This window comes from Micropterus dolomieu, unplaced genomic scaffold, assembly GCF_021292245.1.
Source record: "Micropterus dolomieu isolate WLL.071019.BEF.003 ecotype Adirondacks unplaced genomic scaffold, ASM2129224v1 contig_14748, whole genome shotgun sequence".
NCBI lineage: Eukaryota > Metazoa > Chordata > Actinopteri > Centrarchiformes > Centrarchidae > Micropterus > Micropterus dolomieu.
Window position 1 is genome coordinate 1 of NW_025743734.1, and position 15,334 is coordinate 15,334.

The following is a 15,334-nucleotide window of genomic DNA, read 5'->3' on the forward strand; positions in this document are numbered from 1 at the left end:
CGATGCCCAATTGGCACTAAGGGGCCTAAAGTGTGCCAAGAAAACATCCCCCACACCATTACACCACCACCACCAGCCTGCACAGTGGTAACAAGGCATGATGGATCCATGTTCTCATTCTGTTTACGCCAAATTCTGACTCTACCATCTGAATGTCTCAACAGAAATCGAGACTCATCAGAGCAGGCAACATTTTTCCAGTCTTCAACTGTCTAATTTTGGTGAGCTCTTGCAAACTGTAGCCTCTTTTTCCTATTTGTAGTGGAGATGAGTGGTACCCGGTGGGGTCTTCTGCTGTTGTAGCCCATCCGCCTCAAGGTCGTGCGTGTTGTGGCTTCACAAATGCTTTGCTGCATACCTCGGTCGTAACGAGTGGTTATTTCAGTCAAAGTTGCTCTTCTATCAGCTTGAATCGGTCGGCCCATTCTCCTCTGACGTCAAGCATCAACGAGGCATTTTTGCCCACAGGACTGCCACATACTGGATGGATGTTTTTCCCTTTTCACACCATTCTTTGTAAACCCTAGAAATGGTTGTGGGTGAAAATCCCAGTAACTGAGCAGATTGTGAAATACTCAGACCGGCCCGTCATTCTTTCCCATTCTGACATTCAGTTTGGAGTTCAGGAGATTGTCTTGACCAGGACCACACCCCTAAATGCATTGAAGCAACTGCCATGTGTTTGGTTGATTAGATAATTGCATTAATGAGAAATTGAACAGGTGTTCCTAATAATCCTTTAGGTGAGTGTATATACAGGACCATAGTGCCATGTGAAAAATACTACACGTCCACAAACAAAACATCTGATTGGTCAGTGTCTTGACATCGTGAATTCTTTAGATTTTTTTCCGGGTCTGATAAAGTTATTAAACACACATCCTGCAGCTACACACCCTCCTAAACATACACTGAATGTTTGTTTTCAGACTTACAGACAAACGGTACCTACAACCCGTGGCTGGGCCTGATTCTGGCCCTGCTGTCCGCCTTCCTGATTGGTGGGAGCGTCATTCTAAAGAAGAAAGCTCTCCTCCGATTGGCCCGCAACGGACACACGAGAGCAGGTGAGCAGAGGTGGATGCATATTATTTCATGTTACATTTTAAGCGGACATCAAAAGAGGTCTCACTCCTGTGTGAGTGTTTTTTTATTACTTATGTGTTGAAACTGAAGGTGAGCGTCTTTTTAGTGAAACTCTGGTGCACTGACATGAATCAGGAAGGTTTCTGAAAGAACAAAACAAATGTATTTGGATCATCATTACGTGTCATGCAGAACTGCTGCAGTAAAAAATCAAGATGACAAACAAAAAGCAAACATGGACAATAAATGACAAAAGATAATGTGCATTTGGTTGTTTCTCATGTGAGAAAACATCCATCTGTAAGCTGTTTTTTTTTTTTTAAGGAAATAAATTGAAACGAATGACTGACACAGCCAGGAAAAAAATAAATCTAAAAATGGTCAACAGGAATGTGAAAGGTCATATGATTAGTTGCCAGTTTGCTAAAATGTGTACAGTTATATTTATAATCCTTTCTACAACGGATTTGTTTTTTTAAATGGTTGGAAGTAGAAAGTTAGAGACTTAACTAATTGGCTCTAGTGAGATTAATAAAGTTGTTTGAACCTGAACTTGAAAGAGACCGTTTGGACTCCTGATTATAGCCTGCGTGTTATGAAACATTCGGTCAAACAGAGAGTTGCCCAACTTGGTCAAACCAGTTTTTTCTTTGCACTTCACATGTCACTTAGAGCAGAGCTCCCTTACAGGGAACTAAACTGTAGTGTTTCTACATTAAATATGACACTGTGTACTGTATATATTTGTGTGTGTGTGTAGGTGATGGAGGTCATGGCTACCTAAAGGACTGGCTGTGGTGGGGAGGCCTGTTAACCAGTAAGAATTGTATTTCTATCTGAGTGTATAATCCACAGCTCTGTGTCCATCTGGCTAAACTCTCATCTTGAGTGCTTTGTTACCCAGAGGAAGATGAATATCAGTTTAATCTCTGTCCAGTACAGAGATTCGTTGGTCCAGAACTTGTTTAGCCTAGCTTAGCACAAAGACTGTAAGCAGGGGGAAACTGCTAGCCTAGCTCCATCAGCAGCGAACCATCCGGCAAGTGTGTCTCAACATCTTAAGACTTAACTTCAGATCACATGTTCTAACGGCTCCATGGCTGTCAGAGATTCATGTTACGGTTTGCTCTGTGTCCTGTTTTTTTGACTGGAAGGCACAGATTTCCACTGCTGTTACCAGCAACAGCCGCCAACTCTCTACTTTCTGCTGCTTCAGCCGCCGTCGTGTTTACACTGGAAACTATAGAGGCCACAGCAGCAACCACAATGTCGCCAAGTTTCCATCCAAACCTTTAATTTAATTTTCAGAAAATCCACAAAAGAAAATGCGAATTAATGTCTGTTAAAATTAGTTTTTTGATTGATGGAGATAAACAGTTGGCGGAGCTGCTTCTCCGGTCTATGCTGCTAAACTCCTGCAGAAGAAGAGGGCACGACAAGTTGAGGTCATTACAAGAGCTCCAGTCAAAGCTCAAACAATGGAAAACATGATGGAAATATGGCATTTGTGTTCATTTCATGTATTAATATGAGGAAAGTTACAGTAGTCTCATTGCTCCAAACACACATGAGGTTTTCATTTAAGTCATAATTTGTACGTTTGTTTTTTATCCACACACCAACTAACACTTTTTTGCTTTATTTCAAGTGTCTTTTTACGAATGTTCGATGTTTTCGATATGCACACAAAATAAGTTAAACTATCATCGGGTATAACAGGAAAATGGACGGCTCATCAGACTTGGGGAACTATTCTAGCTGTTGAGCTAATGTGACAGAGTTAATCACAATGGCTCACTAACAGGACAATCAGTTCAAACAGTTTATTCAAGATGTACCATCGACTCCTATCTCTTAACTGTCTGCAAACCATCGCTCCTTTTTTGGAGTAGTTTACGGACGGGTTTCTGAGCTGCACACTTCACAAAAGTAACGTGTGAAAAATGCTCATCATCCTATAAAGTAAACAGCCGTTCAGTTTGGATTATTAGCTATTTAGGTTCAATGCAGTTTAGGTAGCGTTATTAATGGTACTAGCTGCCGTTTCTTACTGTATCAGTGTGTTTCATGTTGGCTAGCCAGAGCCGACACATGTCTATCATAGTGTGTGCCAAAATAGAATGATAAAGTTTAAATACAAAAATTCATTTAAATACAATTTAGATAAATTTGTTTTGCTGTTTTTTAAATGCTGGTGTGATTTTCTCCCTGCTAAGCTAGGCTAAACACATCCTGGACCTATGAAAGTCCATCTCTGACTCCGGGGAAGACACAAAATAAGAAGTTGTTTTGAGATGTTTTTCATCGTGTGTATGTGGATTATTTAGCAGAGGCCTTTTCATTTGACTGTACTCCACCTCTGCAGTGGGAGCAGGGGAGGGCTGCAACTTTGCCGCCTACATGTGTGCTCCGGCGACACTGGTGACTCCGCTGGGCGCTCTGAGCGTCCTCATCAGGTAGCTGTATTTCTCAAAGGTCAAGTAAAGTTTCCGTTTAACTGCACTTTGTCAGTACAGAAGTATTTGGAAAGCTTAAAGGTAAATACAAAAACAGCTAAAGGTCACACGGACAGATTTTTTTTCTGGAGCTAAAAACAAAGTGAATGATGGTTCAGTTTCTTGTGAATAACGGATAAACTGACTTGCAGTGTGTGTGTGTTTCAGTGCAGTTCTGTCCTCCCACCTGCTGGGGGAGGTATTGAACGTAGTGGGGAAGCTCGGCTGTCTGCTGTGTGTGCTGGGAAGCATCTTGTTGGTTCTCCATGCCCCACAGGAACAGGAAGTGACATCACTACATGACATGACCAATAAGTTGCTGAAACCTGGTGAGTCTGTCAGTCAGTGCATTTAAATGCAGTTAACCTGGGCTGAGTTCAGCGCCAACAAAACGTAGCAAACGTTTATTTCATCTGAAACGGTGGTGCCTTGTACGCAACCGCACTGCACTTTACTGCCTTTTCAATATGGCTGTGTTTACATAGCTGACTGGGTAACTCCTCTAACACGTCCACCAAATGGGAGAAATACCTCGAACGCTGCGCAAAGTTTCAAGGAAACATGTTAGCACTCTGCATCTGACACATGCAGGGAGAAAGAAAATTGCCGACAGTGTGAACGTCTAAATGAACAGACAAAGTCTATAATAATGCGTCGATTTGATCGCTGGCGCTATAGTCTTTAATTAGACTGACAGGACAGCTGATTCGGTGGTTGCCTAGCAACATAATAAAACGCAGTTCATTGATCTTTTCCAAATTCAACCAAAAAAGGCACTGCTGGGCACCTCCATGTTTTCGAATCTGCATAACGCTTTCTGTCTGATCGGGGCCATGAAATGTTATACATTTTCTAAAGACAACCAGCCGTACAAAATAAAACTTTCTAAAGTATTTTTTGTTTAAATCAGGAACTATCTGATCAAGCCAACTTGACAATGAATCTGATCAGATCAAATCTGAATCTGGTGGAAATGATGATGTTTTAACTGTTCGGACTTGGATGTTATACGTCAGTGTTTAGGTGCACGAGCTCCGCTGTGAGTCAGTCAGTTGTTAGGAAAGAAAAAAAAACGATTCGTACCGTGCTACTAACAAGCTAACGTTTGCTCGTTGCCTCAGAAGGTCAGACATGTGGACAAGTTGGGCAGTGGTGCTGAGGTTGGCACAACAGGCGGATCTGCGTGCGAGTCAGCGCCAACAAAACGCCAGAGCTGAAAGACCGCCTGCAGGTTCCTCGTCAGTTAACGTTAACAACAGCAGAAAGTTGTGTAAGACGAGGACGGTGTCTGTGTGTCGGCGTTGATCCACTGTTGTAACGTTAGTTATGTAGATGGAAACATCCAAAATGCTAACACACATTCAAATAACTTACATCTCACAGATGTGCCGGTGTTGTGCAGAAATCTGCATGCCTGCTGAGAATTGCATGCACCTCAAAGTAGATAACACTTAGATATATGTTGAGAAGTTGGCATTAAATTTCATCCTAGGTGGTATTCAAAAGGTCTTAATCCTGGGGGTACCCTGCAATACCATGTTAAACAGTTTATGCTCTTTGCTCACACAGCACTGGATATGGTATCATTAAATCTGTGACTGATTGAGCCTTTCAGCTCACGCCCTTCTCGCACCTCTCCCAGCACTTGGTTACTCACAACACAATAAACCTTTCCAATATCAGCTGTCAGAGTCCTTTATCTGACACCACCCTTTGGCCAAATATTACATTTACTTCACCACAACTGCTGAACAACAAAATCTAACTTAGGACCTCAACTTTTATCTCACAGTTTGGTTTTCTTTGCAGTGAGCTTCACAGCCTCATACAGCCCCTAGCATGGCTGTAAACTCATAGTCTTGTCTTAAATATCAGAATGAGCTTTATGTACATTACTCACGATGTGCTTACTTATACAATAACACAATAATAACATCAAACACAGGCTACAGTAGAGAGAACACATATATACACACTATAAACAGAAACAATATAGACAGATTGAGACAACAGTGCAATGAGCAGAGTGCAAAGGATGCAGGAATAAATAAGTATTATGGGCAGGTGTTATGTACATGAGGTAATAAGTGGTAACCAGTAAACAGGTGCTGATTAGAGACAGAGTTACTGGGTTATTGCACAGGAATGGTTCCTGACACTGTGAGGCAGAAATCAGCTGTTCATCAGAGTGATGGCTTGTGGGAAGAAACTGTTCCTGTGTCTGTTGGTTTTGGCGTACAGTGCTCTGTAGCGCCTCCCAGAGGGGAGGAGCTGGAACAGGTTGTGTCCGGGGTGAGAAGGATCTGTGTTCAGTGTTCATAACGTAACGTTGATTTCACAAGTTAAAAATGGCTAAATGTTTCTCATGAGTGGAATGATTTAATAATCCAACGGATGAGGATTCAGGTCACGCCAAACTTCAGTCATCCAGATGTTGCCTTTCAACTTATTGCAGAATTAATGACCTTAACAAAGTGTTTCTCATGGAGGTCTGTTTCTGTTTTGGTGTCATCACACACAGGTGATTTCAGGGAAATGAATTTAGCTCAGCTTTGTATAAAGACTAAAAACAGGGGAAACAGCTTTCCTGGTTCTGTCCAAATATAACACAAGCCACCTACCAGCACCTCTAAAGCTCACTGATTAAAACATCTCATGTGTTTAATCCGTACAAAAAGGGTAAAAATGACACAGCTGCAGTGTTTAGCTGGACTATTTCTTGGACATGCTCAGTAACTTCCTGAAGTTAAATGTCTGGCACATAACCTCCATTTAAAAAGGTGAAATGTCCCCTTTACACGTGTTTCAACATGTTAATGATTTTTAGAAAGCGTGTGAACGAGTTTCAGAGGTGCTGGTAGGTGGATTTTATTAGCTTTGGACAGAGCCAGGGTATCTGTTTCACCCTGTGTCCACTCTTTAGACTCAGCTAAGCTAATGTGCTGCTGGCTGACATTCACCGTGCAGACGTTAGAGTGGTATCAATCTTTTGGCATATAAAGGGAATACGTGCCTTTCCTAAAATGTTCTTATTTCAAGTACTCATTTCAGGCCCCATTCACACTACTACATTTTTGTTTTAATGCAGAGACCTTTTGCTACGTTTGCACCTCACGTCCAGACTAAACCGGCGAAAACGGAGAAGTTTGAAAAAGCTGCTGACCCCGTTTCATTTTAAAACTCCGGAGGGCGTTTTAGTGAAGATGGCCAAAAACAGAAGACTTTAGAAACGAAGCAGACGCTCACGTTTGGCTCTCTGATTGGGCCTTATAAGTCATGCAAAGTAGAAACACGATGCTGCTGACAGAGTTTTTGATTTGGTATTTTTATTAAAATATCTTGTACCGTGCAAACAACACTTACAGCCTACACTTGCACTGTGCATGTCGCCGTTTACTTTGCAACAACTCCCAGTCTGTTTTCCGCCGCCACAGCCGCTTTAAACTCCCGTGTTACATTCAGTCATAGGTGTCATTTACAGTGGGGACCACTTTTTTAAAGCAAAATTTGTGTGAAAACCTTCTGAAAACTTTTTGCTTGCAGTTAAATAACAAATGAAAATGCCTTTAGAAATGTTTATATGCACAATAAGAAAACATGCAATGCGATTAAAATATAGAATAAACAATTTTGCATTATCCAAAAAAAGTAACTTAAGTGGGGAAAAAAACAGGCTACTGATTATAAAATGACCCAAAAACATGCAAGCACCAGTCAGTAACTTGAACAATTTCTTTTTGTCCAAGTTCTTTTTCACAAAAGAGGAGGGCTGAGAGCATTATATTATATTTATATATTTTGAAATGTAATGTGCTGCTTGAATTGAGTTTCTTTTTACATAAATAAAAACATTTCCACCATAAATTGGTGCAGAAACTTTCACCAGAATGCAGGAAATTAAGTGTGGAAAGAACAAAATTTCCTGGGGAAATATATCTCAGCTTTGAGGATATTTTTAAAACACTGTTTAAGGATGTTTTCGTCTATTTCTCGTGGACTAATATCCTTATCTTGATGTCCCGGGAGCGAAGTGTCTCTTCACACCCCTAATCTGACCCCTATGTTCCCACCACTTTTCAACACAAAGTGACGCCCTTGCATTCAGTAACAATCCCAGCTCGTTATTGGACCATGCTGATTTTTCGTCTGCAGTACTTTATTCTTTCGCCAAACCATCTGCTTCATGTTTACACTGGCACGCACACGCCCAGCGTACGTGAACGGCCACCAGATGTGCGTTTTCAGTCGTTTTAATACAGACGGAGATCAACTCTGATACGCAGCTAAAACGCTGCTGTGGACGGAGATCGTATTTGTTTTAAAACTCGTAGTAGTGTGGATGGTGCCTGAGAGAAACCAGGTCAACACAGCTGGACTTGTGTAATACTTTGAAAATGTAGAGCAGCTGAAATGTGATTCTGGCTGTTTGCCTACAACACGATAGTGAAACAAACAGAGACACTTGACCTGCCCTCAAAAAGTTCACTGGCTGTTGTATAAATACATTTGGTTACTAAAGAAATGTTATTTCAGTTAAATAGGATGTTTAGTGTTCATGTGTTGTGTGTTTTCAGTAATAACTCTTTATGTAACCGTCTTAGGTTTCCTGGTGTACATGTCGGCGGTGTTGCTGTTGTGTGCGGTGCTCATGGGGTATTTCTCTCCCCGGGTCGGTCGCTCTAACATCCTCGTCTACATCAGCATCTGCTCATTGCTCGGAGCCTTCACCGTCTCCTCCGTGAAGGGCCTCGCCATCGCCATCAACACCTGTGAGAGACATAATACATTACCATGTTTTTACGCATTACAAAAATTGATTGTTAAAGCATAGAAATGAAAAGAAAAGCTAAAGTATTGCTAAACATTTTATATGTGCTGAGATGGGGAGCTGGTAAAGAACAGATGTAATTACAAACGTGAGGCTCTGATTCACGCCTCTTCTTTTGCATCAACTTTCTGCTTCCTTCAGATCGCCTGAACGAACAAAAACAAAGAATATAAATGGCAGCTGTTTATATACTTGTTTTATCTTAAATCTTTCCTGCTTTTCAGCTAATGCTGCAACTAATGATTATTTTCATTATCGATTAATCAATAATTATTTGGGCTATAAAAGTCTACTAAAAATCAAATTTCTTACAATTTCCAAGAGCAAATTCTCACATTAGAGAGACTGCAACCAGGTAATTCTGTTATCAATGTTACTTGAAAAGTGACAGATATTATCCACTGGTTGTCAAAATAGTAGCTAATTTATTTTCTGATGAGAAATTAATCAAAAAATTGTTTCAGCCACATAGGCCTCCTGTTCTGCTCTGTTTGTCAACGCGTTTTATTCACAAAAATGTAACAGAAGAGTAACAAGAATAATTTCACTATGCACAGTTTCAAGGTCATGCTGTCAGAAATCAGCAGACAAGTTTAGCTGTGTCAGCAGTAATAATTAGAAATGATTAATAATACAGCTGCCAACGACGTCAGAGCTGCACTGTGACAGAGAGAATAGATTGACATGAACAACGCGATTAGCTAACATACATAGATAACATACAGTTCTGGTTTGCTTCCACTCAGCAGTAAGCCTGAGTTAAGTTTAACCAGTAACCAGGAGCCTACCATAATCTGTAGCAGCTTTCATACAGAGATCTCGCAATAAAGAATATCCGCCAATATGCTGCATTCGAAAAAGTTTGTGGCATAATCCCGCAACCAAGTGTGCTTTCCAAAGAAGGTTAAAGTCAAGGGCAACTGGACTTGGTTGAAGATACTGGAAGACGTTTCGTCCCTCATCCAAAGGACTTCTTCAGGTCTGACCGACTGGCAGGGAAACTCAGCTATTTAACCTCAGTGGGGTCGTTTGCCAGGATTTTTTTTAACGGACAATACTCCATAACTATTGGACAGATTTCCTAAAGTTTGGTTCAAACATTTGTAGTCTCCAGAAGCTAAAAGCTATGACTTTTGTGATCCCCTGACTTTACATCTAGTGCCATCAAATGGTCAAAACATGTAGAGTATCTCACAAAAGTGAGTTCACCCCTCACCTTTTTGTAAATATTTGATTATATCTTTTCATGTGAAAACACTGAAGAAATGACACTTTGCTACAGTGTAAAGTAGTGAGTGTACAGTGTATAACAGTGTAAATTTACTGTCCCCTCAAAATAACACATCACACAGCCGTTAATGACTAAAGCGCTGGCAACAAAAGTGAGGACACCCCTGAGTGAAAATGTCCAAATTGGGCCCAAAGTGTCAATATTTTGTGTGGCCACCATTATTTTCCAGCGTGGGTCATCGATACCGCTGGTTCGTTAGTGTTCGTGGTCTCTGTAACGACCATCGTTGGTATCTTCATCTGAGGCCAATAGGTTACGTTTGTTGAGTTTCCTGGGAAGTGATGAAAGGACAGCATTGTAAGTGGGGGATAAGTGGTGGCGTAGACCCCCTCCTCTGTTCAACGACGAGTCCAGTTGCCCTTGACTTTAACCTTCTTTGGATAACTATGACCTGGATGACTGAGAATCTCCACAGACATGTGTGCTTTCACATAGCGATCCGGCTATCCTGAACCAGAGGCGTAAAAAAAGACTGTTACGTCCAGCATGCCGGCTGTGGCTTCAAATCGGACCGGCTCCTTTCATACAGTGCAGCGAGCCGGCATATTGGCGTAATACTCCCGTAAAATAATGCACCGTTAAAGCAGCTTATGTTGTCCAATTTGTGGATTGCAAAGGGAGGTAAAAAAATTTTATAGACCAGAGACTTAGTTGATAATGAAAATTATTGTTAGTAGATGCAGCGTTTGCTGAAACCGACTGTCCGCATAAAAACGACAATTTAAAATCACACAGTATTAATTAAACAAGAAAAGACATAGCAAGCCAAATATAAACATCAGAAAATAAGTGAATTTACTCACATGATACTAAGTAGTAGCTTACAGTTATATACTATGTTATTAATAATATGTTATCAATATCAACATCTGTGGACAGAGGAGATGAACTAATTCATTAGAGAAGACATTTTTACAATCATGAATACAAGTTTGAAAATGAACAAAGTAAATCTCTGTAGCCCGCTCTTCTCCTCATCTCTACAGTAGCCGTGGATAAAGAATTTTATATCTCTCTGGTACTTTTTTTTTTGTACAGTGATAAATCAGTGGAGTGCTCTTTTAATATTCATCATTCTCTGTCTGTCTAGTGTTTTATGATATCTCAGTACTTGCTAGTCCTCTCACCTGGATCCTGCTGTTTACTCTCATCGTCTCCATAATAACACAGGTGAGCTGTCAAGTTATACTTTTCCACTCCTTATAGGAAAATATGTCTCTCATTGACATTTCTGCTTAATTGACAAAAACACTGTGATGCTGTAGCCACACAAATGTCATTCCACCCATGTAGAGCGGTGTGTTTTCAGGGGTGATTTTTCTTACCCTCACCTGTCTGTCTGTGTCGCTCCCTGCAGGTGAACTACCTGAACAAGTCTCTGGACACCTTCAACACCCTGATGGTCTACCCCATCTACTATGTCCTCTTCACCACCGTGGTTCTGTCCACCTCCATCATCCTCTTCCAGGAGTGGAGGAGCATGGCGGCCGTGGACGTGGTCACGACGCTGGGATCTTTCCTGGTCATCGTGGTGGGCGTGACCATGCTCCACCTCTTCAAAGACCTGCAGGTTGGTGGCCCTGCCGCTCAATATAAATTTGTTTTTGTAGTTAACATGCAGCTCCACTCAGTTTCTAATGACGGATGATTTTTTTAACAGTAACTCCATAACTATTGGACAGATTTCCTAAAGTTTGGTTCAGACATTCGTAGTCTCCAGAAACTAAAAGCTATGACTTTTGTGATCCCCTGACTTCAAATGCTCAAAACATGTACAGTATCTCACAAAAGTGAGTTCACCCCTCACATCTTTTCATGTGACAACACTGAAGAAATGACACTTTGCAACAGTGTAAAGTAGTGAGTGTAAATTTACTGTCCCCTCAAAATAACACATCACACAGCCGTTAATGACTAAAGCGCTGGCAACAAAAGTGAGTACAACCCTAAGTGAAAATGTCCAAATTGGGCCCAAAGTGTCTATATTTTGTGTGGCCACCATTATTTTCCCGCGCTGCTTTAACCCTCTTGGGCCTGGAGTTCAGCAGAGCTTCACAGGTTGCCACTGGAGTCCTCCTCCATGACAACATCACGGAGCTGGTGGATGTTAGAGACCTTGTGCTCCTCTACCTCGGGTTTGAGGAGCCCCACAGATTCTCAGTAGGGTTCAGGTCTGCAGACATGCTCGGCCAGTCCATCACCTTTACCCTCAGCTTCTTTAGCGAGGCAGCGGTCGTCTTGGAGGCGTGTTTGGGGTCGTTATCATGTTGGAATACTGCCCTGCAGCCCAGTGTTTGAAGGGAGGGGATCCTGCTCTGCTTCAGTATGTCACAGTACATGTTGGCTGCTGCTCCCCATTCACACTTGAGACCTTGTAACATCAATGAGTCACATGACACCGGGGAGGGAAACTGGCTAATTGGGCCGAATGTGGACATTTTCACTTAGGGCTGTCCTCACTTTTGTTGCCAGCGGTTTAGACATTAACGGCTGTGTGATGTGTTATTTTGAGGGGACGGCAAATTTACACTGTTATACAAGCTGCACACTCACTACTTTACACTGTAGTAAAGTGTCATTTCTTCAGTGTGGTCACATGAAAAGATATAATCAAGTATTTACAAAAATGTGAGGGGTGTACTCACTTTTGTGAGATACTGTACTTCAGTTCATGACACGATACTTCATCATTGAAGGTGCTCTGTGGACGTTTCTTATAAACAAACAAAAGTTATCTCTTCGCTGAGTGTTACTCACCACAATGTAATGTGTGTATCCTTGTGGTCTAACAAAAGTGTTGAATGTATTTCTCTCCTCATAAAACATTTGCAAGGCCACATGCATTGTTTCACTCATGTTTACTACCTACCAGTCTTCTTCTTCCCTGCCTTTGTTAGTGCATTGCAGCATATTTTAGAACATTACTTCAGCTTGTAGATCAGTGGAATAGTTTAAAACCATTGGCTGTACTGTGTAACGTGTCACCCGTGTCCATGTGTGTGTGCATCCTTGAGAAAGTGCACGGACACAACGTGGTTTGTAATGAAATGTGAAGACATTTATGGTCCCTAGAGGAGGAAATTTAATGAGTTTAGCGATCCCCTGACTTTCCCTCTAGCGCCACCATGAGGTCGACGTTTGTGGTTTGTAACAAAATGGAGCCATTGGATGGATTTCCATATGATTTGGTTCAGACATTCATGGATGAATTGTAGATTGGACAAAAGAATAAAATGTGCTTTTGATGTCTTGCAGGTGACGATGAGACAGCTGACCAATCAGCTATCTCTGCCGGTGGAGAGGGAGGGGCTTGCAGAGGAGCTTTCAGCCAATGGACGAGCGGGAGGGATAGGAGGAAGAGGGAATATAAAAGAGGATAAATATGGACTGATGGACAACATAGTGATAGAGAGTCTGCCTCCTATGAGAGAGGAGGGACCGAGAGTCTTCATCATTAGCTGAAAGAGACAGAAGAAAGACGGAGACACAGCTTTGTGTTTCCTTTCTGGACTGGTCAGTGCTGTAGTCCTCTCTCTGACTGATATTCTAAATAGTCTTTTTTTTTTTTTAAGTTCGAGCCTCTTGTTTGTTAAAGTTAACCCTGAACACACTGTGCAAGTCCTGGAGATAAATCTGAGGGAAAATCTGACTCCATTTACACGTCCTCATTTTATGCATCATCGGCAGAGAACTACTGGATATCCAAAAAGCTAAATGTAAATATATCCACAAAGCTTTCAGGACAGATTACAATCTACAAACAAATTACTACACAGAGAATTAGAACAACAAAGGGACAAACAATATCTACAAGGAGACAAAATGACTACAAAAGATACAAAGCGACTAGAAAAATATTTTAAATAACCACAAATACACATAAAATGACAACAGAGATGCAAACTGAGACCAATAGGTGCAAAATGACAACAAAAGTGCAAAACGACTACAGAAAGATGCAAAACGACTACAAACTGATGCAAAATGACTACAAACTGATGCAAAATGACTATAAACTGATGCAAAATGACTACAAACTGATGCACAATGACTATAAACTGATGCAAAATGACTACAAACTGATGCGAAATGACTGCAAACTGATGCGAAATGACTGCAAACTGATGCGAAATGACTGCAAACTGATGCAAAATGACTGCAAACTGATGCAAAATGACTACAAACTGATGCAAAATGACTGCAAACTGATGCAAAATGACTGCAAACTGATGCAAAATGACTGCAAACTGATGCAAAATGACTGCAAACTGATGCAAAATGACTGCAAACTGATGCAAAATGACTGCAAACTGATGCGAAACAACTACACAAACATGCAAAACGACTACAAGTAGATGCAACATGACTACAAACTGATGCAAAACGACCGCAAACTGATGTAAAATAACTACAAAGAGAATTAAAACAACAGAGACTCAAAACGACCACAAAGATCCTTGAATTAAAGTTTATTAAGTGAATATCAAAGTGTATTAAATCACATCCGAATGTCCAGATATAAGACATTTTAAATGATGAGTGTACATGGGGCCGCTGTCCATTATCAGTTGAAAAAATAAGGAGATGTCTCTGCTACACCTTCAGATTGCCTTATTTACTTTGGTCTTGAAGGTGGCGAGAGACGTGTTTCATATATGAAAACTTTCATTTTACTCCCCATCAGTAACCTTAGTGAACGGCTTCCTGTATTTAAAGAGAGAATTTTCTCTATCCAGGTTTTAAAGGATAAGCTAGATGTGTATTTAACAAATCTCATGCAAAACTAAAACCAACAATGTGTTAGACTGTCTCTCAATACTTTCTTAGTTCTCCACCCAGTTTAAAAAAATACTGCTGCTGATCACAGTAGCTGCGATCTTGGGATGGCACCTGAAACCCTATTCTGAATGAGGATCAGTAGTAAATAAATAAATAAAGTCACTTCAGAGCAGACGCTTTTGCAGTGTGGTTACATTTTACTCACGTCAATGACGACAATGTTTGTGGCCGTGGTTGCAACAACATTTGGTCAAGAGTAACCACACCCAAAATCTTTTTGTTTGTTTGGTAGTAAACTTCTCTTTATTAGTTGTCTCAAATGGAATAAAACCATACTAGTAATTTTGTCAACAGTTAAGCACATGCAGTATGTGCTACAGTAAAGTATATTCTCCATATAAAAGCAGATTGATGAAGATGTGGCCAATCAGTTTTCAAGATTATGATCCTCTCTTTGTTTCAGATGTCTTACTGAGCTGGATCAGATCTTGAGCAGGAGAGTTAATCTGTGAGTTACGGCCTTTAGTTTTAATAACTCATGTTTAGGGAAATTAGCACCAGCCAAGCTCTTCAGACACAAAACTATAATTTACTATTGAATTTCTGGTGAATTTGAACATTTAACTATCACTGGCTGGTAGATGTTCACATATTAACAAGTGAATTAACAACCCTGGTGTTTTCTATTCATTCCAGTCTCTTTTGTACTGTTACCCTACCAGAACTGACTGAATCCTGGTCAGAGACCTCCTGGTTCTAAGCTAATTCAACCTGGCTAGCTGACGTAGCTTATTAGTAAAGTCGGAACGGAACAAATGATCCAGACGCATCATGGGACCGTGGAGAACTGCGCCA

The 15,334-nt window shown here is 40.9% G+C and overlaps 1 protein-coding gene across 1 annotated transcript; it reads left to right on the top strand.

Annotated features, from left to right (window-relative positions):
- Positions 1 to 929: 929 nt before the first annotated feature.
- Positions 930 to 13,329, top strand: nipal4 (NIPA like domain containing 4; the record flags this gene model as incomplete). The annotated part of the gene is made up of 8 exons (XM_046043055.1): positions 930 to 1,067; positions 1,847 to 1,903; positions 3,452 to 3,542; positions 3,750 to 3,910; positions 8,183 to 8,350; positions 10,791 to 10,870; positions 11,058 to 11,270; positions 12,956 to 13,329. Coding segments are annotated over 8 exons (1,115 nt in total), but the record flags the coding sequence as incomplete, so codon positions are not given.
- Between the last annotated feature and the right edge of the window lie 2,005 nt (positions 13,330 to 15,334).